Source organism: Sapajus apella, unplaced genomic scaffold, assembly GCF_009761245.1.
Source record: "Sapajus apella isolate SASKATOON/1434 unplaced genomic scaffold, GSC_monkey_1.0 scaffold24, whole genome shotgun sequence".
Taxonomy (NCBI): domain Eukaryota; kingdom Metazoa; phylum Chordata; class Mammalia; order Primates; family Cebidae; genus Sapajus; species Sapajus apella.
Window position 1 is genome coordinate 14,544,495 of NW_022436964.1, and position 27,535 is coordinate 14,572,029.

A 27,535-nucleotide genomic window follows, 5' to 3' on the forward strand; every position below is an offset into this window, starting at 1 on the left:
TTTGTGTCTTTGTGATCCACTTTCTTGCAGTTGGTAGATTTTCTTGAGTGGAATCATATGCAGGCCATACTTTTCATTCCTCAAACTATGTAGTATAGTGCTTTGCTTACAGTGCAGGTAAATAAGGATTAAATGAATAACGGAATATGCTCAAATCACTCTTGGTGTTGGGAGAAGGGGCATTCACTCTTTCATGCTAGTTACTGAGTGTTTTCTATGTGCTCAGCATTTTTCTAGGTTCTGGGATGGAAGCAATCAACACAACAAAGTCTCTGCCTTCAGAGAACTTATATTTTAATGGAGAAGGCAATATATAATGGTAAACAGTGACAAAGGCTACAAGGAAAGAACATTTATAAGCAGAGTGGCACAGGGGTGTGACTTCAGATGGGGTAGGCAGGGTTATTAAGTAGGAACCTTGAAGGCTGTGATGACTCTGGATTTTTAGGAGTGTGATGGAAAAGCTACCAGGTCTTTGCTTTGAATACCTTGTCAGTAGGCCATAGGGTAATTACTTATTTCTTGGGTCTTGTGGCAGACTCCTGACTGTCCTCCAATATTCACCCTCCCCTTCCCAACAGGGTGGCTGGAATGTGTGTATGCACGTAGCCATACAGCTAAAGATGACATATTCAGTTCTCTCTTGCAGCTAGCTCAGACCATGTAGCCAAGTTCTGGACAAGAGCAAAAGTAATATGTGCCTCTTCCAGATCATGCTCTTAATAGAAGTTGTCACAGTCTCCCCTTGTCCCTCTCTCTCTCCTTTTTTTTTTTTTTCTTTTTTGAGCCAGGGTTTTGCCATGTTGCTCAGGCTGGTCTTGAACTCCTGGCCTCATGATCCTCCTACCTGTCTCTGGAGTAGCTGGGATTACAGGTATGAGCTACAGTGCTGGCTGTTTATTCCTTAGATGGTCTGGATACAGATATACTGGCAAGAACTAAAGCAGCTATCTTGGGCTATGAGAGGAAATTCACGGGTTCCTGAGGCGAGCAGAACCACCAACAGAGAAGTTAGCCTATCAGCTCCAGCATGCTTATGCTCTGTTAACAAAAAACTTCTATCTTGTATACATTATATTTTGGTCTTTGTTACAGTAGAAGAAATCTGTACCCTAATTTGGAGGCATATTGGAGAAGCAATATCTTATGCACAAGGAAGTTAATTACATAAGTATGGACTGCTTATGGTATAACTCCAACTCAAAAAGCTAAGGTAGTTTGATAGCAAGGCATGATGGTATTTTCTAAGAAAAAAACAAAAAACAAAAAACATTGGAACCAGTTATTCAGTCTCAACTCTGCCATTTACCAACAACAGTAAGAACTTGAGGCTGGATGTGGTGGCGCAGGCCTGTAATCTCAGCAATCTGGGAGGCCGAGGCAGGCAGATCACCTGAGGTCGGGAGTTCGAGACCAGCCTGGCCAAAATGGTGAAACCCCATCTCTATTAAAAATACAAAAAACTAGCTGGGCATGGTAGTGGGTGCCTGTAATCCTAGCTACTCAGGAGGCTGAGGTAGGAGAATTGCTTGAACCTGGGAGGAGGTTGCAGTGAGCTATCACACCATTGCACTCCAGTCTTGGCAACAAGAGCAAAACTCCACCTCAAAGAAAAAAAAAGAAAAAAAAAAGGAAAAAAACAAAAAGGCAAACCAACAAAAATTTATCAAATAACTTATTTCCATGCTTTCTGACTGAAAAGAAGGGGATAGGCTAAACCACTGAGGAGGTCCCTCCTAAATCTAACAACTAATTTCTGATGGTACAGAATTTCACATTCTCAGAGATCACTGGAACTAAATTAAAAATCTATGCAGGGCACGGTGGCTCACACCTGTAATCCCAGAACTTTGAGAGGCCAAGACAGGATTGTTTGAGGCCGGTTTGACACAAGCCTGGCCAACATACCAAGACCCCATCTCTTTTTAAAAAGGAATTCTAAATAATATGAAAGAAATGTAAAATTTACCATTTTGTAACATTCATTGGGCAGCCGCTCCCAAATCTGTCCTTCACTGGAATTCTTTTAACATACTCCTTACTGAAAATTTGGCAGGAATGGTCAAGTGGCCCTCTTGGCACCCTGTCCCCTCAACCTTCACTCTAAACACATTGTCCTGAATGCCAAGAGTGTGTAATATGCTCCTAAGAGGCAAAAGGAAACAGAAGTTTACTAACAAAAGCATGGTCAGACAGGTCGTGGAAGGAGAACATCTTTTCAGGTCTTTCTGACCTACCTAAAAATAACTAACCTATGTTGCAGCCTCTCTGATAAACACAGGGTCAGAGCTGTTTTTAGGTTGCCCTCAGCTTCACCGAGTCCTCTTAGCACAGCTTAGAATGAAGCTAACCAGAGGAGTCCTGCTCTCTCTTAGGGATTATACAAAGCTGGCTTTTTGGAAAATATCTAACTCTTCCAGCCTATGGCCAGTAAATTATTTTGCAGCAATAAACAAACAGTTATAATTCAACATTAAAAAAATAAATAAAATCTCCCATACCTAACCTTTTTGGTGGAAAAGCCTGAATTGGCAACATAGTCAAATCTCTCAAATGTGTAAACTCTATTAATTACAAATTTTCCAAAGTATATATCAATATAAAATAATGAGATGGAATATCTTTAGGGAAGCTCTAACTTATATTTAAACTTAACAAGGTAACAAGATCTATAAAAATATCTATACTGCTCAGTGCTCAAAGTCTGTAGGTATTTGCATCCTTTGAACTGACACAATTTATCAAGACTACAAAATAGTTACGCTACATTCACTTTATTTAGAATTCTCAGACTTAGATGTATAAAATTCAGAGTACATTTTTCAAGATTTAAAATACAAGAAGGCATGTAAGCATTAATAATGTGCTCACTATCACGCTATGTGCCCACATAGGCCCCGATCCCATTTGCTCCTCTGAACCACCCTGTGAATTGGGTATGATCCTCATTTCAATGATGAGACTATCAAGCAACTTTTAAGTGAAAAAGATGGGCCGATTGAAAAATACATTAAAAAAATTACTTTATATAGTAGCTTAACAGGAGTAATAAGTCAAAACTGGCTACTGGGCATGCTGTTAGCAAACTTATTGTTTAAACCCAAAAACAATTAACCTATGTTGCAACCTCTCTGATGAATACTTGGCTTCTTTAACTGGTGTAGGCCCTTTTTCTCCATAAGTGTTTATTGCTTCTGTTAGATTGTGATTTCATTGCCGGCAGACAAGGGACTCAATTTTTTAACCTTTTGAACATTAACAGACTGCTGAACACTATTTTGTAAATGGTAGGTACTCAACAGACTTTTTTTTTTTTTTTTTAGTAAATCTGAAAACCAAAATGACACTTAAAGGTTCAGAGTATAAAAAATAGTTCTCACTTAAAATAACATACACCAAAAGAATATGAAAATATCGATTTATTACCAACAAAGTAGGATTTCCCACAAAGTTTTTTTTTAATTCCAAACACGCACACACAATAGCAGAATAAAATTACATTTTTCACATCTAAAGGTTTATATCCCAAAGAAAATAAGCATGTGTCCAAAAGACAATTAGAAAACAGCAAGAAATCTTTCCTTTTGAGTATGAAAAACCTTTTAACAGAGACTCTTCCCAGGCAAACCAATATAGATTTAGCATCCAAAATGCTTGTCACTTTAAGGTTTTTAATATCACTGTATTCACCAAATCAAGTTTTTACTAGAAGTTTTTACAATTTTTATGTAATTAGAAATCAACTTTTACAGAAAATAAAGTTTTAAGTGGCTGAGACTATGTGCTACATAATGTATTCTTCACAGCTCAAAATTCAATGTAAAACCAATATTAATTCTGTCCAGTAGAGAAATTAAATGTTTACAAACAAAGTATGGAATAATTGTTAGCCTATGCAAATTGAAATATAATTGACCATTTGATTTTCAAACATGCTTACTCTTCACACTTCGTTTTCACATTGATGCTCATTTTGCAGAAATAAGATGACTGGTACTAATTGAGACAATAAACTACACCAAGCACATTTTAGTAAAGATATTTTGGTGGAAAACAAAGTAATTAACCACAATAACATTTGGTAATATACATTTACTAATATGTTACCAAGTTCTTCAATGTTTACAATGTTTACATTAGTAATACCAATTTACTAATGTTACCAAGTTCTTAAATGTTTACATGACTTGCTCAAATTAGTAAAAATGTCATTTTATCCTAGGTATTGTATTCTTTTTGTGGCCAAAAAAAAAAAAGAAAAGTAAAAAAAAAAGTCATTTAAAAATATTTTCATACTTCGTGCATTGGAGTTAGTTTAAGAAGGGAAGGCTCTTTTAACATTTTATAAAGAAGACAACACCTTTTTAAAGAAAAAATGTCTAAGTGAGAGGACATAAACTTATGGTTCCTTATTTTTTGACCTAATAAGACTATAAATTAAAATATCTACTTAACAATGTGCAAAACTCAAAGTGAATGCAATTCTTCAATTTATTCAGGCAAGCAAACCAAGGAAATAATTTTGTCATTACTGGCACAATCCAATCCACCGTTCAAAGATATGACCTTGGACTGTCCATTTTCTTACACGATTTATTTTTTAAAAGAAGAGAATTTGTTTGGCTCTATTAATCAGTATAACTTAGAGATAAACAAATTATTTTCCCATTCAATTCTTTTGCACTGAAAGAAAACAGTTTAAACTAGATTTTCTAAGATAATGGGTATATCAACAATGTAAGAAAGGCCCTATAGGCTTAAGTTCTAAAAACATTATGATTTTACACAAATCAATGCTTTTACCTCACTCTTTACATAACACTAAGAAATTTCAAATATAAATTGTAGAAACCAGTATATGAAATTTTAAGAAAAATCTTACTAAAAATAATTATAAAAATGCTTTTAGAAATTTAAGATGTAAAATACAATTGACTTTAAATAAAATAAAATAAAAAAAACCCACCCCCACACTTTACAAGGTTATTCTTTAAAAACTCTTGTCACTGGATTTTATTCTGTCAATCTTTTCGTTGCATTTGCATCATCTAGTGGCCACCTTGTAGCATTTCAAAGCAGTCCTGCTACCATTTTTGAACTCCAGTGCTTCTTTCCCTTTGAAATACCAATACAATGATAGCATCAAGTTTCATAAAAGTTTCTTTTAAAGGCCCATAAAACTCCATTTCCTACTGGAGATAAGGTAATCTTTTTAATAGGAAGAAATGAATAGATCTGTCATAAATTATTACTATACATTAGACATTTTCCTATCAATTTTTAAAAATTAAATATAACACTGGGAGAAACTAGGTTTAGGCTCTAGAGTCATCTTTAGGCTCTAAAAGTAATTAAAGTTACTCTGCAATTAAAGCTCAGGGATACCATATAAGTAAACTTCTTGTGATTGATTAAATCCTCTTCCACTGTACCCTTGATTTGTAATATTAAGTACCTTTTAACATGAGAGCTCAATGACTCATGGTCAGAGTTGCTAAGGACTCAAGTTCAACCAAGACTGAAGAAGACTTAACTTTTACTACCAGATGATGTTTTAGAAAGGTCATTATGGTTTCCATTATTAACCTATTTGTATATAAAAGCAGGTTTCCAAAAATAACTGCTTTTGTTTTAATCTCCTTTTATTCAGTTGAGCCATACTATACTTATAAATAGAATTTAACAGAAAAATTTCCAAGTTTCCCTCTTTACTTTTATTGAGAAGGTTGAGTGAATGTAATACGGCGCCGCCGTCTTTGGAAAGCCTTTAAATTCCATCTGTTTGGTTCCAGCATATGAGGGCCATTGTAGACAAATAATACTGTCATCTTTTCAGAATAAGGAAGATTTTGCAGGAGCTGTCAGTATTAAAACAGACAAACTGTCATATAAGCTCTATACTGAGAAAAACAGTTTTCCAACCTTATACGTATATAGTCAAATGTATTATTTTATTTGTAATATTAATAAAACTTTTTTCCCCCCACTCTGTTGCCCAGGATGGAGTGCAGTGGTGTGATCTTGGCTAGCTGCAACCTCCACCTCCCAGGTTCGAGATTCTCACGTCCCAGCCAGCCTCCACAGTAGCTGGGATTACAGGCACGTGCCACCAGGCCCAGATAATTTTTGTAGTTTTAGTAGAGATGGTGTTTTCGTCCTACTGGCCAGGCTGGTCTTGAACTCCTGACCTCAGGTGATCCACCTGCCTCAGCCTCCTAAAGTGCTGGGATTACAGGTGTTAGCCATTACACCCAGCCAGTAAGACTCTTATGGACCCCTTAAACACCTCAATATAAACCTTGCTGGACTGCTTACCTACATTACTATACCTGCAGCCTGACCTAAGGAATAATCGAAATAAGGAACAATTGAGCCCTCTAGATTCACAGGATAACTGGGATTATTCAACTTCCCAGGGAGACCTTGGAAAAAAGCATGTCCTCCGTAATTTTCCCAAGACAGATACTTTCACTTTTTATTGACAAACACTTCTCAAGCAACTTGTTTGACAGCCTACTATCCTGAAAAATGTGTAACAGGGACGTTTATAGGCTAAGGTATTTGGCAAGCAGTAGGGTATTAAGAGATCTGACTATTCCACAAGAATATCTGCTGAAAAAATAAGACATGACACTATTTAATAAAAATTTGAATGTAGGAGGGGCAAAAGCAATTTTTTTTTTTTTTAAAGACAAAGTCTCATTCTGTCACCCAGGCTGTAGTGCAGTGGTGTGATCTTGGCTCACTGAAACCTCCCCCTCCCGGTCTCAAGTGATCCTCCTGTCTCAGCCTCCCGAGTAGCTGGGACTATGGGTGCATGCTGCCACACCCAGCTAATTTTTGCATTTTTTCTATGTAGAGATGGGGTTTTGCCATGTGTCTCAGGCTGGTCTCAAACTCCTGGGCTCAAGCGATCTACTTGCCTTGGCCTCCCAAAGTACCAGGATTACAGATGTGACCCACTGCACATGGCTAAAATTTTTCATGAGTACTTAATTAAAAAAGAAAAAATCTGATTACATTAATAAACATATTTTGAATATATACAACTTGTAATTCACCCATAACACTAGATTTAACAAAAGAAAATTTTCCACTGCAATGGTTCTAGATTATGGAAAATTCTCTACAAAGATAATTCTGTTTTTATCAAAGTTTAACCTGTGAGTAGAAGATGTTGGGATACTTAAATTTCCCCTGGGCCAGCACAGTGGTAGTGGCAAATAAAGAGGAAGGGTAGTATATGACAAGAGGGGCTTTTTTTTGGGAAAATGAAAAGCCAGGGTTTTAGGGGTTGCATTCCCCTGTCATCTTTTAGTGCTGAAAGAGTGCCTTTTCCAGAAAAGGAATGAGAAAAATCTCAATTCTAGAACATAATGATATGCCTCCTACGTTTCTTCCTCTGATTAAGTAGGACACTGGAACTTATCCCTTTAATAATGTAAATATTACTGTTACCTTTTAAATTCCTTTTTGGGAAGTGTTCCTGCTAACATGTACATATAGGGCCAAAAACTATATGATTAAGCCACGGGGGATTTCTGAGTATATGACCACTTTTTTTTTTTTTTTTTTTTTGAGACGACTTGCTCTGTCGCCAGGCTGGAGTGCAGTAGTGCCATCTTGGCTCACTGCAGCCTCCGCCTCCCTGGTTCAAGTGATTGTTCTGCCTCAGCCTCCCAAGTAGGTGGGACTACAGGTGCACACCACCACGCCCACCTAATTTTTGTATTTTTTACTAAAAGAGATGGGGTTTCACCATGTTGGCCAGGATGGTCTCGATCTCTTGACCTTGTGATCTGCCCACTTTAGCCTCCCAAAGTGCTGGGATTACAGGCGTAAGCCACTGCGCCAGGCCTGTGACCACTTTTAGGTTACTTTTTACCTACCTTTGGTGTTATGAAAAAGTATTGAGATGTATTTTCTTTACAGGCAGTATTTACAACCATTTCAAACACTCTCCGTTCATTGATTGGGTCCATTCCCTAAACAATGACAATAATAATGATTATATTTATACCTGTTACAGGCTATAGGAAGATCCAAGTAACAGAATAATCACCATACCTGATTGATTTCATCAACTACTCTGAATGGACATCTATTTAGCTCCTGTAGTGCCATCAAGTATAACATGGTAGAAACACTTCTTTCACCTCCACTTTGATGATGAGGAGTTAATTCATGAAGTTGAGTACTACTGCGAAATTTGACTCTAATTCGAATTCCATATTTATCATAATCTTCCTATAAAACATTTAGAAAGTTGATGAAAAATGAGTTTCCTTCGGTAATGTCATTCTATTTGAAAATGTATCGACTTTACTCTTATTCCGTTAAGAACTCAAAATTTAGTGATACTAGTTTAAAAATAAAACAATATATATATTTTACAACAATAAATATTAGGCAAACAGTTACTATCTAAAAGCTTTAAGGGTCTCCAAGGATCTATTTAGATAAGGAAAATATTCAGATTAAATTAACATCTTCCTCCTCCATACCATTCTATTCAACTTTGGTTGGCTTCCCCAAGAGTTTTTGGAAGTTACTGAGTGAGGAACCCTGTCCTGGAAAGGCACTATTTATTCTAATTCCAAAGTGCTAGGTTTTTAAACTATAGGTGAAAGCAATTAGAACATAACAGAGTGTCATGCTCTCTTCTGCTGGAGGAACGGCTGTGTACAATAACTGCAGAGGGCCAAGAATCCCCCCAACTTCAGTTGGTTAAGGAGAAAAACACAAGGTAGGAATTACACAAATACTTTGAAAACTTAAGTCATACATACACACAATACTCACCAAAAAGCAAGTAACATAACAGGTGCTCAATAAATATTTGTTGTAATGAGTACATTAGTGTTTAATACATTGCGTCAAAACTGATGATGCTCTAAGGTTTATTTACTATTCTCATTGATGGCATTTCTAGGTCAGTCAGGTTCAGATTTACCTTAAAAATGAGATACATAACTTACTAATTAGGCCAGAAGTGGTGGCTCATGCCTGTAACTCCAGCAATTTGGGAGGCTAATAGGGGAGTGTGGATCACTTGAGGTCAGGAGTTCGAGACCAGCCTGGCCAACATGGTGAAACCCCATCTCTACTAAAAATACAAAAATTAGCCAGGTATGCTGGTTGGCATCTGTAATTCCAGCTACTCGGGAGTCTGAAGTAGGAAAACTGTTTGAACCCAGGAGGTGGAGGTTACATTGAGCCAAAACCGTGCCACTGCACTGCAGCCTGGGTAACACAGTTTCAAAAGAAAAAAACTTAATAATTAAAGGTTTATCTATTAATTGAACAGAGCTTTAAGGTCTAAGACAGTACTGACCAAGAGAAAGATATAATGTAAGCCACATAGGTAATTTTCAATTTTCTAGTAGTTACTTTTTCTTTTTTTTTTTTTTTTTTTTTTTTTGTGAGACAGAGTGTCTCACTATGCTGCCGACGGTGCCGGTCTCAAACTCTTGAATTCAAGTGATCCTCATGCCTTGTCCTCCCAAACTGGGATTAGGCATGAGCCACAGCAACTGGCCTTTGCATGTCTTAATGAAATGTTTATTCTAGCCCAAATTGTAACACACAAACTTATAGCTCAAGAAATTAGTAGAAAATTTCCCAATATTTTCATTCTCATGAATTCTTAAGTTCTTTTTTTTTTTTTTTTTTTTTTTTTTTTGAGATAAGGTCTGGCTTTGTTGCCCAGGCTGGAGTGCAGTGGCACCATTTTGGCTCACTGGTACCTCTACCTTTCAGGCTCAAGCCATCCTTCCATCTCGGCCTCCAGAGTAGCTGGGACCATAAGTACATACCACCATACCCAGCTACTTTTTGTATTTTTATAAAGATGGGGTTTTGTCATGTTTCTCAGGCTGATCTCAAACCCCTGAGCTTAAGCTATCCGCCGGCCTCGGCCTCCCAAAGTGCTGGGATTACTGGCATGAGCCACCACACCCAATCATGAATTCTTAAATTCTTGATCAAAAATAAACCACTGATACATATTATATTTCAAACTAATCTGTTTACAAGTCTTCTAACTTCAGCTGTGGTAGCTTTATAAAGCAATATACTTATTCAACACAACTGAATAACCATTACTCACACTGTATTAAAAGAGTAAGGTATTAGTCACTAATTCCAAACATCACCCAAAAAAAGGGACCCTAATGGAATCCCATAGGTGGTCTTGTCCTTTCTTTCAACATTTTGGTAAACAAAACTTTTCACAGATACAACTCTAAAATAAATTATTTGTATGTGCTTTAAGTATATGATTAAAATTGCCTGCCAGAAATATATTTCAAATGCAATTTTACCTCATTTTCTGTATGGAGATCAACTTCACCAGCACACTGCATAGAACTAAAAAAATTGCTGAATTTTTCATTAATTTTTTCTACCAGCTCTTTTAAAGGATTAAGCCACCTTTCTTTTACCTACAAATAAAGGCAATATAAAAACACAATTTAAAAGCAATTTTACTATATTCTGACATAAAACTTTACAAAGGTTTTACATCAGTATCAGTCTGCTCATGATAAAACATTTTTCTTAGAAGCATGTCATTTCATTTCCATTATTCTACATTCTCATTTCATTAATAAGCACATGATAAAAGATTAAAAACTAAAAAATTACCTGTGAAATGTTTTCTCTGTATTGATCTAGTTCAACTTTCTTTCCCTTTAGTTCCTCAGTTAACTGCTCTATTTCTTCTTCTCTTTTTGTATATTCCTGAACAATCTGGCAGGGGAAAAAAAAAACTTCTTTAAGATAAATCTACCAAAGGATAAAACTATATAAAATGTTCTACCAATTAAAACATTAACTGAAAATGCCAATTGTGCTATACTGTTGGTATACAAATAATTTATGTTCTTATTACATACTGAAGGTGACATTTTTTATCCTTGAAAAAATAGACATTGCAATATTTCAGGTTAGCCCAACTCTTCTTTTTATAAAGAAAAGGCACAGAACATTGTGTTCCTTAGGAAGAATCTATTTAAAATTCTAATAGATTCAGAATCTGGCATTTAAAGCACATTGTTCCTGCTGTCTAGCTTATTATTACCAAGAGCTCTAGTACAGAGTGGGAGGCAAGTACTGGAGGGAACTCTGTGTGTGTATGTGTGCGTATGGGGAGGGTGGTGGTGGTGGTGGTGGTTGGCTGCAGAATGGGAATAGAGAAAGAGGCATACTGTAGGATTCAGTCCCGTGAAGCAGGAAGCTCTTGATCTTTCTTCAATTAATAAAGCATCAATTTCATCCAAAGTGTTTGGAAGATCCTGGAAAACCTAAAGAAAAAAATTGCCCATCATTACAGATAAAATGAAAACAGTTCCATTCGAATAGTTAAAAGAATAATCTGCTGAATAAGTATCTACTATCTGTTCAACAGCATGCTAGCACACAAGGATACAAAGGAATTATAAACGGGGTCATTTGCCTTCAGAAAGCTTGTACTTTAAAGAAAACAAAATGCATGTACTGGATAACACCTTAAGGCAATGTATTGATGTTGAGTATTAAAATAAGCAGTACATATCATATAGGCTAAGGAATTTAGAGAAGGGAAGTATCATTTCATGCTATAGGAGAGTTAAGAGAATTCACAGACCTAGAATTCATCTCCCAGCCTTAAAGCAAATGGCTAGGGAGGAGCAAGGCAGAGGGAAGATAGGAGGTTGGGAAAAAAGAATGAGTACTGCATACCATGGGGAGTGAGGAGTTGTGTCCATTTGGAATGGTGGGTACTTGCTGAATTGGTAGAATGGGTCCAGAATATGTGGGGCATTGAAAGAGAGCAAGAAGTTAGAACTTTATACTATACTTATGAAGAACTAAAAAAGCATCCTAAGAATCTAATTACTTTGACAGTTGGATTTCACCACAGTACTATTTTCCGAGTCCATGCCATGGGGACAAATTAGAACAGATACTTTTTTTTTGAGGGGAGGCAAGCAGTACATTGTTTGGCCTAGCACAACCTGCAAAGGCTATATACTACACAGTACAAACTGAATCCTGAAGCCCTGAAAAAGAGCTTGACATATTAATCTAATATCTTAAACTTATTTTAACCTCTCAGAAAGCAGTTCAACTTCTATAGAACTTCAGGTATTCATTTGTTGAATCTCTGACTTACTGAGATTTAAGCTCATGTGCCCAACACTTATTTACTTGATATCCTCACTTGACTCTAATAGGCATCTTAAATTTAAGATGGTGAAACAGAATCTGGATTTCACCCACCTTCCTACCGCTTTAAGCAAACCTGTTTCTCCTTCAATCTTCTCCATCCCAGTATACGGCATTGTAATTTGTTCAGGTGAAAAATGTAGGGGTTCTCTCTCTTATCCTTCATATCAAATCCATCAGCAAGTCTTGCTGGATGTGTCACCAAAAGATATCTAGGATCTCTCAACTTCTTGTCTCATTCCAGTGCTACCCCCCTAATTCATGCCATTATATATCACTTTCATGGTCCAAAGCAGTGACTTTCTAAATGGTCTCATTGATTCCTATCTTGTATCCCTACTTTAGCCTCCATCTAGAAGAACAGAAGGTAGAGTGCTCTTTCATAAATGTAGCAATGTCACTATTCTGTTTAAGATCCTCCACTGGTGTCCATCCCCAAAAGAATAAAACCTTATTTCCCTGTAAAGTCTACAGCCCTGTGTAATCTTGGCTTCTGCCTTCTTCTCTGCTTGGATAATTTTTAACCCCAATGAGATTCTTATTCTGAAACATCCCAAATATACTTCTCTCTTGGGGCTTTTTCTGAACTGTTTTCTCCATCTGGAATAGTTTTCCTTCACTCACATCTACACTTGACTGCTCTTTTCATTCAGGTCTGTTATAAAATGGTATTTTCAAAGGAGGTTTCCCTGACCAAGTTCCCGTTCATGTTACTCCATCTCCTCAACCCCATTTTATTTTTTTTCCTTTCTTTTTATTTATTTTTAAAGAGACGGGGGTTTCACCTTGTTGGTCAGGGTAGTTTCAAACTCCTGACCTCAGGTGATCCACCCACCTCCGCCTCCCAAAGTGCTGAGATTACAGGCGTCAGCCACCATGCCTGGCCCGTTTTTTTTTTTTTTTTTAAAGCATTTCTTGCTATCTGACATTATCTGATTTTTGATTTGTGTTTTCGTCTACCCAATCCTCCAGACTAGAATATAAGTTTCAGCTGAGAAGGAAGTATGTCTATCTTGTTCAATGCCTGACATATAACAGGTAATTAATACATTTTAATGAATAATCATCTTCTAATTTTGCTTCTTTCAAAAACAGTATGACTTATCAAGAATAGAATCATGTTATGTTTTTGAGAGAAAAAATAGTACAAATTGTACTTATATTTATTTTATAACAACACAATGTATTCTGAAGATATTCTAGTCTGTTTTTAGAAACAACCTTCTCAATTAGTTTTAAAAATATCTACTGTATTCCAACTATGGATCCAAATAGTCAAATCCATTCTCTGTGATTTCTGTGTCTGATATCATAAAATAATTTGAGGACTTGAAAATTATAATCCATTATTTTTTTCCCGTTGTTTATATCTTTAGTAGACATTTCATTATCTATTTAAATAGGTAACATTTGAAATTAAGAATTTTAAAAAACGCCAATATTAGATACTTAGATAATGAATTAGATGATTCATTTTCTAATTTCATTTTGACATTATTCTGAATGGGTATGTAGGCAAAGTATCATCCCCACTTGTCACAGAGATATGTAATTAATGGTGGAATGTGACTAAAGGGCAGCATCTCCTAATTTTACTCACTGATGTGCCAGCATATAAAATATAATGGAAAAAGACCTCTTTTTTCCTTATTGGCCAATGTTAGCCCTAAATACTCAGTTCTCACTGAACCCTCATTAAACATCCCAATTTCCAGGGACACTTAGGCTTTATTTTTAAAATATCCTCCTATTATTTCTTTTCTTTTTTTTGCCATGAGCATTGCTTACCTATATTATTTCTTATATACCAATTACTGGTACAATGTTTCCATGAAAAACTATACACTGTATGTTCCAATTGTACCCATTAAAAGCAGTTTGGGGGGAAAAGCCCATTTGTATTGGAAGAATAATGTTACAGTACCAATAATTTTACAAGGTGATACCCATGTTTTAACTTTAATAGGAAGCAGTAAGACTGGTGGCCAAATTTAAGTATAATAGAGAAAATCTGTGAAGCAAAATTTTATATATAGCTATGCGCGCGCATGCGCGCGTGTGTGTTCGTTCCACTTAAAAATGTGAAAAATTGCCTATTTTTTAAGACACATCATGTTTTTCATGGACTATTACAATGCCTAAGATCCGATAAGCTAATATGTTAAATATGGCAATTGTAGCATTATATACTTTTTATACTTACTGTCTGGTATTCTTGAGGAAGAGTCTGCTCTGCACCCAGGTTACATACTTGCCTAGCTCTCTTCATAAGTTCCTTGCATTTCTGCAATAATCTTTGTCTATTTTCATCCAATTCAATGAAATGTTGCTATTACCAAAAAAAAGTTATTTTGAAAATTTGAATGTTACTCTTAAGGCAGAGGGCTGTTTATTAAACTACCACATATTAAATATATTGTTGAATTCTAATTATGATAACCAAATTATCTGAAACCATATCTTAAATAAGAACTTTTATTATAATAGGTTAAATCTGAACTTTAAAATACATCAGCGTATCAGTAACTTGGCATTTCTCTAATCCATTAAGAGGTATAAAATTTAAATTTTACTGCCTTTTTCTGAAAGTTTAACCTAGCTGTATGTGATTATATTTATTTATTTTTTTGAGACAGAGTCTTGCTCTGTCACCCAGGCTGGAATGCAGTGACATGATCTCAGCTCACTGCAACCTCCGCCTCCCAAATTCAAGTGATTCTCATTCCTCAGACTCCTGAGTAGCTGAGACTACAGATGTGCACGACCATGCCTAGCTAATTTTTGTGTTTTTAGTAGAGACAGAGTTTCACCATGTTGGCCAGGCTGGTCTCGAACTCCTGGTCTCAAGTGATTCAGCCACCCTGGCCTCCCAAAGTGCTGGGATTATAGGCATGAGCCACCAAGCCTGGCCATGTAATTATATTATAATGAGATTTGAGATATATAGTACACAGGCTTCATGACAGAAAACTCAGTGCTCAAATATAGTCAGAACCTTTAAATCATGTTTGACAGTTTTCCAAGTGCCATCCATGTAGTTATTTATTCATGATCTACTCATTCCTTCAACAAATAATTACTGAGAACCTATTAAATGCCAGTATTATAATCTGCATGGGTCACAGAAAGGTGAATAAGGAGAAAAAGACACAGGATTATTAACCTAACAGAAACAGGTACTCTTTATTGAGTGCTTTTGTGCGAGGCCCTTGGCTAGGTGCTTCACATACATTATTCCCTTTATTTCTCACAAACACTGCATAGTAATATTATCCTCATTTAGTGCATTAAAAAAAAAGACTGACAGGAATTAAGTAACTTGCTCAAGCCCACACATTTAGTTAGAGACTGTCATGATTCAGATCCCTGTCGGCCTATAGGACACATGCTTTTTTCATGGCACCTCTCGGCGGGAGCAGAATGGACAGAGTATGTATGTAGGGAAGGTCAGAGTGGCCACAGAAGCTGTGACAACTGAACAGCCTTAAATGACAAGAAATAAGAAACAGCAGCAGAAGACATTCCAGGGATAGGTGATTATGAATTTTAAGGCATATACGTCTCAAAGACCTGCTTATTTAAGAAATACGTAATCTAATGTGGTTGGAGGAGAGGAATTTGTAAGGATGTAAAAAATCAGAGTTGGCAGACAAGAGCCACACTGCAAACATTTCACATGTAATGGGGAAGGTATCTCATCTACTAAATGTCTTCTGTAGGTCAAGCACTGTTACAATCATTATCCTGTTAATTATCCTAATCCCCATTATAATCTTAAAGAAAAGTGTTATCTCTATTTGTAGATGTGGCTCAGACACATTAAGAAACTTGCCCAAGGTTACCATACTAGCAGACTTCTGAGAAATAAAACAGGTCTAATTTGCTCTACTTACTAACTCTCAAACTCCAGTTGGCACAAAAAGCACTTGAGGGTGGGGGCTCTGGAATGGCCTGGACACCTGTATTATTAAAGGGGCCCTCAAGTGATTTTTATGCATACGAGTTTGACAGCAAATAAACTAAACCAAGACAACAGTTACAAAAAGTAAAAGGATATATACTGGACCAAACTGAAAATACAATTAAGCCTTTATACTAACCACTTAGTACTATGGTTTCCTTGAATAAATTCCTCAGTCCCTACAGCTTGAGAGAAATAAAAGAAAATGTTAAAGATTCCCAATCACCCCATACTCTGCTCTGTAAGGGCCACTGTACTCAGGCAAAGGCAAAACAAGGAAAAGCTGGATAGAAACTAAACACTCCTAATTTCTTCTATTCCTGCTTCTTGTTCCTCTGGACTTTGCTAAAAATATTAGAACATTATGGCAAAGAAATATCAATGAGTTGATAATTTGAAGCTCTGGACTTAGAAGGACAAAATCTCATTTAATAGTTTCTTTCCATTTGGTGGCATATGTGTAATAAAATATTTATCTGAGAAAATTTTCTGTACATATATATGTGTTTGTGACATTAGATCTTCATGTGGTACCTGTTTTGCTTTTTGTTTTTAAAACTATAATTATTGCTGAGCTTTTTAAGGGGGTAGTGGGAAGGAATATATAATTATATCAGATAATGCTGTAAATTCGGACTAGTGAAAAGGCCTTATCTACCTTTCTGCTTAGAGTCTAGCCTTTAATGGTTAATAGAGAATAGAAAATATTCCATCTGTTTAAGATGTAAGAGGACAAATGGGTGAAATATACAACATATCCCCCACTAGTATCTCAAAAAAGATTACTTTGTAGTTATATATCCTAGAAAAAATTAGTATTATTTTTTCTAAATTCTTTTTGTGAAAGTTCATTTGTCATGGAAATTGTACAGAAATATATCGGCATTAAACAAGAAAAAGCTTTTCTGAGAAGGCCCTCTTGTGGAAGAAGTACGAATTATTCACAGAATTTCTTATGAGAAATATATATACTACTGTTATTTTAATACAATTTCATTCCATTTAGTTGATTTCAAATTCAAATGTTAACCATTTGTTTTAATTACCAGACAGAATACGCATTTAAAAATATAAAAATCATTTTTTTTAAAAAGTCAACTTTAAATTTTAATGTAATACTTGAAATTTAGAAAATAGTAATTTTAACTGACTTTTCATATACAAGTCCATAAATTCCACTTACACTAATTTAATCATAAACAATAAAGGGAATAATATTTGCTTGTTAAATGTTTTCTTCAAAATTATATACATCTCATTTGAGTAAAAAATGTCTCCTCTGAAATTCTGTTCTTTTTTGAGGGAGAGTGGCAAGCACGTAGGCAGAAGAGATGTCAGATGAAAAGCACAGAACTCCTAAACTTAGTATAAGCAAATAAATTTAACAACTTCCCATTTTTATAACTAATTTTTCTATACTTTTAAAGGAAACACTGGCTTCATGCTAATCAGCACTCTAGGCATTTTTTATTTATTTTTGAGACGGAGTTTCGCTCGTTACTCAGGCTGGAGTGTAATGGCGCGATCTCGGCTCACCGCAACCTCCGCCTCCTGGGTTCAGGCAATTCTCCTGCCTCAGCCTCCTGAGTAGCTGGGATTACAGGCACGTGCCACCATGCCCAGCTAATTTTTTGTAGTTTTAGTAGAGACAGGGTTTCACCGTGTTGACCAGGATGGTCTTGATCTCTTAACCTCATGATCCACCGCCTCGGCCTCCCAAAGTGTTGGGATTACAGGCATGAGCACTCTAGGCATCTTGATGTATATTATTAAACCAAATATCATAATAACCCTGCAAATTAGGTAGGTATCATACTTACAGCTGCAGATAATGAGTATGCGTAGAGTAGTTAGGAAACCTGACTATGGTTAAAAACAAAATAACAGAAATTTTTATCTGTCTACCTTTGTATTTGGATTCACACACAGCTTACTAACTTGTCCTAAAAATAGTTCATAAGTTAGTGACATTACCAAAGAGAGGCTTCCAATCATTTGCCTTTCTCTGAGGATGTTTTATAAGAATTGTTGCCCTATTTACCTTCCAAAAATCTGAGAAAGTATGAAACTCCACAGTGGTTAGTTACCTCTAAGTCCCCTCATGAATACAATCTCTACTGAAATTTTCTGTCAATCTTATTTTGTGAATTTATTTTATGATAGAAATATGGACAAAACCAGAAGTGGTGGCAATAGTTCCTTAGAGCAACCTGCCATGTGTTCAAAGGGACAAGTAGGAAAAACAGTATTTCTCTTTGGTTCAAATGAAGCTGGATAGCAGGAACAACAGATAAGATAGATAAAATCATGTGCAGGTAAATGGCAGCAAACATGAGAAGAAAACAAGTATGTACAAGAGAAAGTGAACTACCATACACCTACTCTACTATATATTTTGGCTCATTCTTGACCCTTTCAAATGTGTGGCTAATGACTATGATCAGACAGCAACAAACATTTATTAAGTATGCAGAACAAGAAGTGAAAGGACCTCACAAAAGGGCCAGTAAAGCATTTGTAAATGAAAAGCATTTAAAAATTTTATTTTTTTATTTTAGAGATAAGGTCTTACAATGTTGCCTCGGCTAGACTCGAACTCCTGGGCTCAAGGGATCCTCCTATCTCAGCCTCCCAAGTAGTTGGGACTATAGGTCCATTCAGATCATTTAAGAACTTTGAAATCAACATATTAATAAGGAAAACAACATGGTATGAAATATTGCTGAGGGAATGCAAAATAAGATTGAGTAGTTTTAAGTAAGTTTACTATGGGAAAAACCTGCTAAGGTGTGTGCATAAATGTGTCAAGGAAGAGTTCTGGTTTTAAAAGCAATAACGGACTCAGAATGACAAAGGTGAAGGAATAATACAGGAAAGATACAGAGGTTATAAGCAATGGTAGGAACACTGGAACAGCCAAGCAAGGTAAAAAAAAAAAAAAAAGGCTAGAAGTTGGAAGTAGACATTAGAAGACTACTGTAAGGCTTTGGATCATGTATAATAAACATTACAAAGCTGTATATTTCTGCAGCACAATATAAAAATCAGCATATTTTCTTTTGGCAGTTAAACGAATGCAAAATTAGTAAGATACAGCTATTAGGACTTAATGCCTAGACAGGGCAGTAAGCCGCAGTAGTTAGAAGGTGAATCAGGAATGTGGTAATAGCAAAATTGGGCAAAGGGCAAGGAAAAGGAACAAGAACAAAAAGAGAATCAAAATGTGCTAAGTAAAATTTTTCCAATTAATTTTAAAAGTAAGCAAATGGCTGGGCATGGTGCACATGCCTGTAATCCAGGACTTTGGGAGGCAAAGGTGGGAGGATTGCTTGAGGTTAGGAGTTTGAGACCAGCTAGGGCAACATAGAACTATGTCTACAAATAAAAAATAGCCAGATGTGTGGCGTGCACCTGTAGTCCTAGATACCTGGAAAGGCTGAGGCAGGAGGACTGCTTGAGCCCAGGATTTCCAGGCTGCAGCAAGCTGTTGACTGTGCTACTGCACTTCAGCTTCGGTGACAGAGTAAGACTCCGTTACCCCGTTCTCAAGGGAAAAAAAAAAAAAGCAAATGTGTTGAGAAATTATGCATCATTAAAATATCAAAATAATACATAATGAGTTACTTTGGCTATTTGTGCCTTCTAAATAACCTAGATGCATTAAACTACAGGAATTGTAACTTTAAATTTGAAAGTGGCTGTCTTTGTTTAAAAAAAAAAAAAAAATTAGTAATTCACAGATTGAAAACAAAATGCCCTCCCCCAAAAACTTTTCTACTTTCCAAAAACACAGCAATCAGCTATACTCAAAACAGTATTCTTGGCCAGGCGCGGTGGCTCACACCTGTAATCCCAGCACTTTGGGGGGCCGAGGCAGGTGGATCATTTGACATCAGGAGTTTGAGACCAGCTTGGCCAACATGGTGAAATACCTCTACTAAATATCTCTACTAAAAATACAAAAATTAGTCAATTAGCCAGGTGTAATGGTGCTTGCCTGTTGTCCCAGTTCCTCAGGAGGCTGGGGGAGGAGAATTGCCTGAACCCAGGAGGTGGAGGTTGCAGTGAGCTGAGATTGTGCCACTGCACTCCAACCTGGGTGACAGGGCAAGACTGTCCCCCTCCCCCGCTCCCCCCCCCAAAAAAAAACAAAACCCAGTATTTCTCCTATTATTAACAAAATAGGTCAGAAGAGAACACCCTGTCAATCTGTACTAACCTCAGACCATCTATAAAGACTATTGGAGGAGCATCTCTCACTGTGTCAAGAGTGGGTTCAAGTTTAGGAGCGCCCAAAGCCACTGATATCATACTTATGTTAACATGACACCCATTTTCTTAAGTTCTCATTAATACTGATTTAAAAGTAAAACTTCAGGCATCAGAATCAAATATTGCATTGTTGATATGGTTTGACTGTGTCCCCATCCAAATCTTCTCTTGAATTCCCATGTGTTGTGGGAGGGATCTAGTGGGAGGCAACTGAATCATGGAGGCAGGTCCTTCCCATGCTGTTCTCATGGCAGTTAAGTCTCACAAGATCTGATGGTTCTAAAAGGAGGCGTTTCCCTGTACAAACTCTCTTTTTGTCTGCCGCCATTTGTGTAAAATGTGGCTTGCTTCTCCTTGTCTTCTGCCATGACTATGAGGCCTCCCCAGCCATATGGAACTGTTAAGTCCATTAAACCTCTTTATTTTGTAAACTGACCAGTCTCAGGTATGTCTTCATCAAGAGTGTGAAAACTAATAGAATTGTGTTATTGAATTTAAAGCTATACATATTAATAGTATCTGCCTGATGGGTCAACTTCTTCATGAAATCTCTTTTATAACATTTCCTATTCGAACAACAACATTCATAAGCTCAATCAATGAAGTAACTTCAGCATGGGCTCTACAATTACTTAACAATAGAACAGATGAATAAGTAGCAGATGACCTTACCCACATACCTAGGAAATAAGCCTTGATGAGGCTCTCCTCTGGTAGCTAGTTCAGTTTCTTCTCTCCCCACTCCCAATGAAGACTTATCTTTGGTTGCTTTTTGCTGGACCCTGACTACCTATTTTGAATGACTATTGCTATTCTTTCTGCCATCTTTCCTTCCTTTGTTCTTGGTGGGGGTGGGGGTGGGGAGTGGGGGAGAAGACTTGGCTGTCTTCCACATCTCTGGCTTTTGCCCAATCCTAGAATACCAAACGTAATCTTCAGCTTCATTTGGCTACATGTGTTTATGCCTGCATGCTCCTAGTTGCTTATCTGCTAGCAAAACTGTTTTTCTTAAGTCAAAGGGTATGAAGAGGTTGGCTTCAGAATAATAAAGCTGCTCCTTTACTCTGATTTAATCTTTCCATTCACCCATGTATCCTATGTCTACATTTCCTAAAATCTATCCTCTATGGATGCATTCCACAAAAAGACACCCCTACATAGCTCACATTTATGTAACAGATACATTTATGCAGTTAAGTGTACAGTGAATCATGTACATAACCCTGTCGGAGAGTGGCAGACTCTGGGGAAGTAGATGAATAGATGGGGAAGGGTATAAAGAGACTCTGAATACATGAAGAAGTTTAAAAATCTACAACAATATGGCAAGGGTTATCATTTATTAAAGAGGGGCACTGAACATATGGATATTATGTTACTCTTTGTATTCTTGTATATGTTTAAAATGTCATAATAAAAATACTAGAAAAAAAGACAAGTGAAATAAATCTTAAATTTCTTTCTGTAACTTGTTTCAGCTTTCTTCTCTAACTTTTGGGGTATAACTAAGGAATCATAAACTGCAATACTTAAAGGAGACAACTTGATGAGTTCTGACAAATATACACACTTGTAAAGCTATTACCATCAAGATTATAAACATATCTAACACCCTCAAAGGCTTTGTGCCAGCTAGGCACAATGGCTTACGCCTGTAATCCCAGCACTTTTGGGAGGCTGAAGCAGGTGAATCACCTGAGTCAGGAGTCTGAGACTAGCCTGACCAACATAGAGAAACCTCATCTCAACTAAAAATACAAAATTAGCCAGGTGTGGTGGCACATGTCTGTAATCTCAGCTACTCTGGAGGCTGAGGCTGAAAATCACTTGAACTGGGAGGTGGAGGTTGCAGTGAGCCAAGCAGCTGGGATTACAGGTGTGTACCACCATGCTTGGCTAATTTTTGTATTTTTAGTAGAGACAAGGTTTTGCCATGTTGGCCAGACAAGTCTCAAACTCCTGACCTCTGATTATCTGCCTGCCTCGGCCTCCCAAAGCCTGTCTTTTTAATGACAGGGTTTTGCTCTCTTGCCCAGGTTGAAGTGCAGTGGTGTGGTCACAGCTCATAGCAGCCTTGACCTTCCTGGCTCAAGCCATCCTCCAGCCTTGGCCTCCTAAAGTGCTAGGATTACAGGTATGAGCTACCATGCCCAGCCAAGTATGTCATTTTTGCTGCTATTGTAAATAGTACTGTTTTAAAATTGCAACTGCCCATTGTTCACTGCTTGTAGGGGGAGGCGCAATGAATTTATCTCCTACAGTCTTGCAAAATTTTCATTGATGGTTCTACTGGCATTTTTGCAGATTCCTTAAAATTTTCCACAGATGATGATCATGTTTGTCTGAAATAGATAAGTTTTTTTTTAAGTCTGTAAACATTTAATATTTTAAGCCTGACTGCACTGACTAGAGCTTCCAGCACAACGTGGACTAGAAGTGGTGAGGGTGGGCATTTTCCTTGTCCCCAGTCGTAAGGGGACAGTTTACAGTCTTTCACCAAGATTGATATGAGCCGTTGGTTTTCAGATATCCTTTATCAGAATGATGAAGTCTCCTTTGATTCCTAGTTGCAAGTTTTTATAATGAAGGGATGCTGGATTTTGACAATTTGTTCTGTATATATTGAAGGGTTTTCAGATTCAGTCTGTTAATATGGTGAATTACATATGGTGTTGGTCCTGTGGGTGCACAGAAGGCAAGAGTTGAAGTTTAGGGGAGACTCTGCCTAGGTTTCAAAGGATGTATGGCAATGCCTGGATGTCAAGGCAGAAGTCTGCTTCAAGGGCAGAGCCCTACTAGGGCAGTGTGGAAGGGAAATGTGGTGTTTGAGCCCCCACATGGAGTCCCTCCTGGGGTACGCCTTGCGGAGCTGTGAGAAGAGGGCCACCGTCCTCCAGACCCCAGAATGGTAGATGCACTGACAGCTTCCACCATGTGCCTGGAAAAGCTGCCGGCACTCAATGCTAGCCCATGAAAGCAGCTGTGGGGGTTGTACCCTGCACAGCCACAGAGGTGGAGCTGCCCAAGGCCTTAGGAGCTCACCCCTTGCATCAGTATGGCCTTGATGTGAGACACGGAATCAAAGGAGATTTTTGGGTGGCATTAAGGCTTAAATGATTTGCCCTGCTAGGTTTCAGACATGCATGGTGCCTGTAGCTCCTTTGTTTTGGCGGATTTCTCCCTTTTGGAAAGGAAGTATTTACCCAATGCCTATGTGCCCATTGTACCTTGAAAGTCACTTGCTTGTTTTTGATTTTTCAGGTTCATAGGTGAAAGGGACATGCTTTGTCTCAGATAAACTTGTACTTGAAATTCTGAGTTAATGCTGGAATGAGTTAAGACTTTAAGGGACTGCTGGGAAGGCATGAATGTGTTCTGAAATGTGAGAAGGACATGAGATTTGAGAAAGGCAAGGGGCAGAATGATACAGTTGGCTCTGTGTTCCTACCCAAATCACATGTTGAATTCTAAATCCCAGTGTTGAGGGAGGCTCTTGGTCGGAGGTAATTGGATAATGGGGCAGATTTCCCCCTTGCTTTTTTCATGATAGTGAGTGAGTTCTCATAAGATCTGGTTGTTTAAAAGTGTGTAGTATTTCCCCCTGATCCTCTCTCCTACTCCGCCATGGTAAGACATGCCTGCTATTCTTCACCTTACACCATGATTGTTAAGTTTTCTGAGGCCTCCCCAGCCACGCTTCCTATACAGCCTGTGGAACTGTGAGTCAACTAACCTCTTCATAAATTACCTAATCTCAGGCAGTTCTTTATAGGAGTGTGAGAAGAGATACCCTATTCCATAGTGGTGATGTGTCCTTTCACTAGGATGCAAATAAATGTCTGGCTATCTTTTTGTGATGCTGGAAACTAATGTAATCTGATTCATCAGCAGCTGCAAAGTAGTAACAGTTAAATTCTTTCCTTGTTTATAGATTACTTCTTTAAAGAAGAACTTCTCATCATGTATTTGTTTATTCTCGGTAACAGTTCATATAGAAAAGGCAGGATAAATGCAAAATTTTCTGTTTAACCATTTTTCAAAGTCACAAGCCAGTTCCCCAATATCCTCCAAAGTGACCAATATTATTTTAGCATCATTATAAACTTGTGGATTTAGACATTTTGGTAAGTTTCCACCTATTATTCTTTATGTATGGCCAGTAAAAGATTCTTCATGTAGGCTCCCAGGTATTGTTGATAACCAAGTCATCTTTGATCATTATTTCTTTGATTTTTCTTATGACAAGACGATCATGGCTAATCTTATATAAATATTTCTTCCTGTGGACCTGAAATCAGTCATTTCTCTAATGGTCATTTTAGTGGAAAATAATATTTAGAAGCCATAATGTAGGTCTTTTTAGTAGGCAAAGCTAGGTTTCTTTTTTTGAGAAAATACATTGTGAGTTCATTCTGCTAATTACATTCAAATTAAAAGCTTTAAGTTTTTTTACTTCTTTCATTTTTATCTTCTTTCCTATCTGAATCCCTTTCTTATGCTGAAAAACTGTAATTATATTAACGTAACTACTCATTTGCTTTACTCTATATTTTCAGAATAACAAATACTATTAACATTATGATTACTGAAAACAGTACAAGATTTTTTTTTTGCAATTCTTTTTGCCCTTAGAATCATATTACAGTGTTTTATAGTCATTTGGAATAATTTTTCTATTTTAGGCTATGTTGCTAACTCAAAATATAAGGTCTATTTAGATGAGCATAACTTATAACCTTGTCTTTTCCCACCCTAGTTTAATTAAAAAAAAAAAAAAAAAAAAGATTCCAGTTTACCATTCTAATTTTTAAATAAGCCAACATAGAGGCATAGTAATCACTTCCACTGATCCTTTTTTTGATAGTAACATACTGTAGTTTTCTCTCCTTTCTTTTTTGACCTAAGAATATATATATCACTCCATAGCAGTATATTCAGATATTTAAGCCTTTTAGAAATTTTATTTCCAATTGCCTAGTACACCTTTGCACATCCATGTATTTAAGTTTTCCTGAGGTATAATTTATATACCATAAAATTCACTCATCTGAAGTGTACAATGACTGTCAGTAAATTTACAGAGCTGTGTAAACATCACCACAGTCCAATTTTACATTTCTATCACCCAAAAAGATCCCTTGTACCCCAACCATCCTTTTATTTTAAAGCTTTCTCCATCTCTTTCAGATGTACCTCTCATATTCTGCAAGTGTTGGAATTTACTTCCAAAAAATATTTTAACAGGTAAATTATATCCATTTACATTTAATAATATGACTGATGTTTGGCCTTAGCTCTGCCACTGTTTTATGTCATATTTGTTATGTCTCTTATATCTGTAAATAAAATATCTAGTCTTTAGTTAACATGATTTTCTTGCCCTGCCAGTCTCTTGTCTTTGTATATCTTTTTGATATTTAGGAAGGCTTCTATTTTTATTCTAAAGGTTATTATTATGCAAATAGCTTATATAATATCCTTAGTAGTTCTGGGGGATACTATCTATTGGCTCCCTACTATAAATAATTTTTATATTCTCCCTTATTTTCCTCTCCCAAAACATCTAATTTGAAGTAGTAACTTTTTATTTCCTGAAAATACCTACAGGACAATCAGTAAATATATTCTATTTTACTTGCATTATTTCTGTTCTTACATTTTCAGAGAATTGTGCTTTAGTTACACTGTTAGACTTATACCCACAGAATAGTTTATTATCTCCTTTATTATGTAGCTCTAGTTCTCTTCAGTAAGAAGTTTTATTCTGCAAAGGAATTTTGCAGTTAGAGAGTTCATAGGGCTAGATCACTCCAGCACTATCCAACCTTTCTGAAATCTATAAAGTTGCCTCCCAAGTTTTAGCTGCTCTCAAATTGATCTCTAAGCATTCTAAAACTAATGGGACCTCTTCCCTTTAGAGATAATCAGGATGGTGGCAACCTGATTTTTGGGTTCTCTGAGCCCTCCCTTGCGAATACCATGCTAGTCTTGATGTTGCTGCTGATTTATTTCACCCACTTGTATTTTGGAGTTCACAGGTGTTGTATAATAAAGAATTTGGGCTTTGTTGCTGGTTCCTCTAAAGTTCTTGGAATTGAGCAATAGGAAAATCTTTATTAATCATGAGTCCCTTGGATCCCTCCTTAGTTAACGCTAAGAATATGACTCGGGATGGGTGTAGAAAATGCCACAAAGATCATCTGTATGATCTGAACAATATACATGTCTTTGACCCATATGACTTCAGCCCAATTTCCCAAACTCCAGGGAAGGGGACTGAAGATCACATGGCCAATGATTCAATCAACCATGTCTACATAATGAAACCCCAACAAGAAACCTGAGTACTGAAAGCTTCATAGAGCCTCCTGGTTAGTGAACATGTAGATGTGTGAGGGGGGTGTGCACTAATTGCACAAGAAAAGAGTAAAGAAACTTTTGAATTTAGGACCTTCCGAGATGTTGCCCTGTGTCTCTTAATTTGGCTAGTCCTGATTGTATCTCTATAATAAAATTATAATCGTTAAGAATATTGTTTTCTTGAATTCTGAGTTGTTTCAGCAAGTTATAGAACCTGAGTAAGGGTCATAGGAACTCCTGAATTTGTAGCCAGTTAGTCAGAAATACAAGTGACCTGGGGACCTCTAAACCTGCAGATGGTGTCTGAAGTAAGGGGGGTCTTCTTGGGAACTGTGCCTCCATGGTGTAAAGTGCAATAGTGATTCTGGATGGTTAGTGTCAGAATGGTATGGCAGTACACCCATAGGGGTACCCTGAAACTTAGTTTTGTTATACATGTTGTCCATAGGTTTGTTGTTGTATTATTCTAGCTGCCCTTCTATTTTTGGGAAGGGATTTTGGAGATTCAAAAACCATGCCACTGTCACTACCATCTTGTTGCCAGCTCTCCTTCAGGTTTTAAGTTAATATGGTATATCACATTTTTCTCCCCTCCACCATTTCTGTGTATATCATTTCACAGTCAAATATTAACAAAAGATTAAATTGCTGAAGTTATTCAGCCAGTCTTACGTATTTTAAGTATTGCTTCATCAATATGATGCATTAGATTTGTAAGTTAAATAGCATAAAACA

General features: G+C 36.8%; 1 protein-coding gene across 3 annotated transcripts in view; it reads right to left on the reverse strand.

The window, feature by feature from the left end:
• Nucleotides 1-840: 840 nt before the first annotated feature.
• SMC5 (structural maintenance of chromosomes 5) overlaps nucleotides 841-27,535 on the reverse strand; it is an 89,709-nt gene continuing 63,014 nt past the window's right edge. The window contains exons 18-25 of one of the 3 annotated variants that reach the window (XM_032290930.1): nucleotides 14,411-14,536; nucleotides 11,722-11,766; nucleotides 11,208-11,303; nucleotides 10,645-10,749; nucleotides 10,323-10,442; nucleotides 8,068-8,247; nucleotides 7,890-7,985; nucleotides 841-981 (exon numbers count right to left, since the gene is read on the reverse strand). In XM_032290930.1, coding sequence (XP_032146821.1) covers nucleotides 958-981; nucleotides 7,890-7,985; nucleotides 8,068-8,247; nucleotides 10,323-10,442; nucleotides 10,645-10,749; nucleotides 11,208-11,303; nucleotides 11,722-11,766; nucleotides 14,411-14,536 — 792 coding nt within the window. In that variant the 3' untranslated portion in view covers nucleotides 841-957. Of the gene's footprint in view, nucleotides 982-4,237; nucleotides 5,859-7,889; nucleotides 7,986-8,067; nucleotides 8,248-10,322; nucleotides 10,443-10,644; nucleotides 10,750-11,207; nucleotides 11,304-11,721; nucleotides 11,767-14,410; nucleotides 14,537-27,535 lie in introns of those variants that run through there. The other 2 variants (XM_032290928.1, XM_032290929.1) reach the window with 2 other exon arrangements.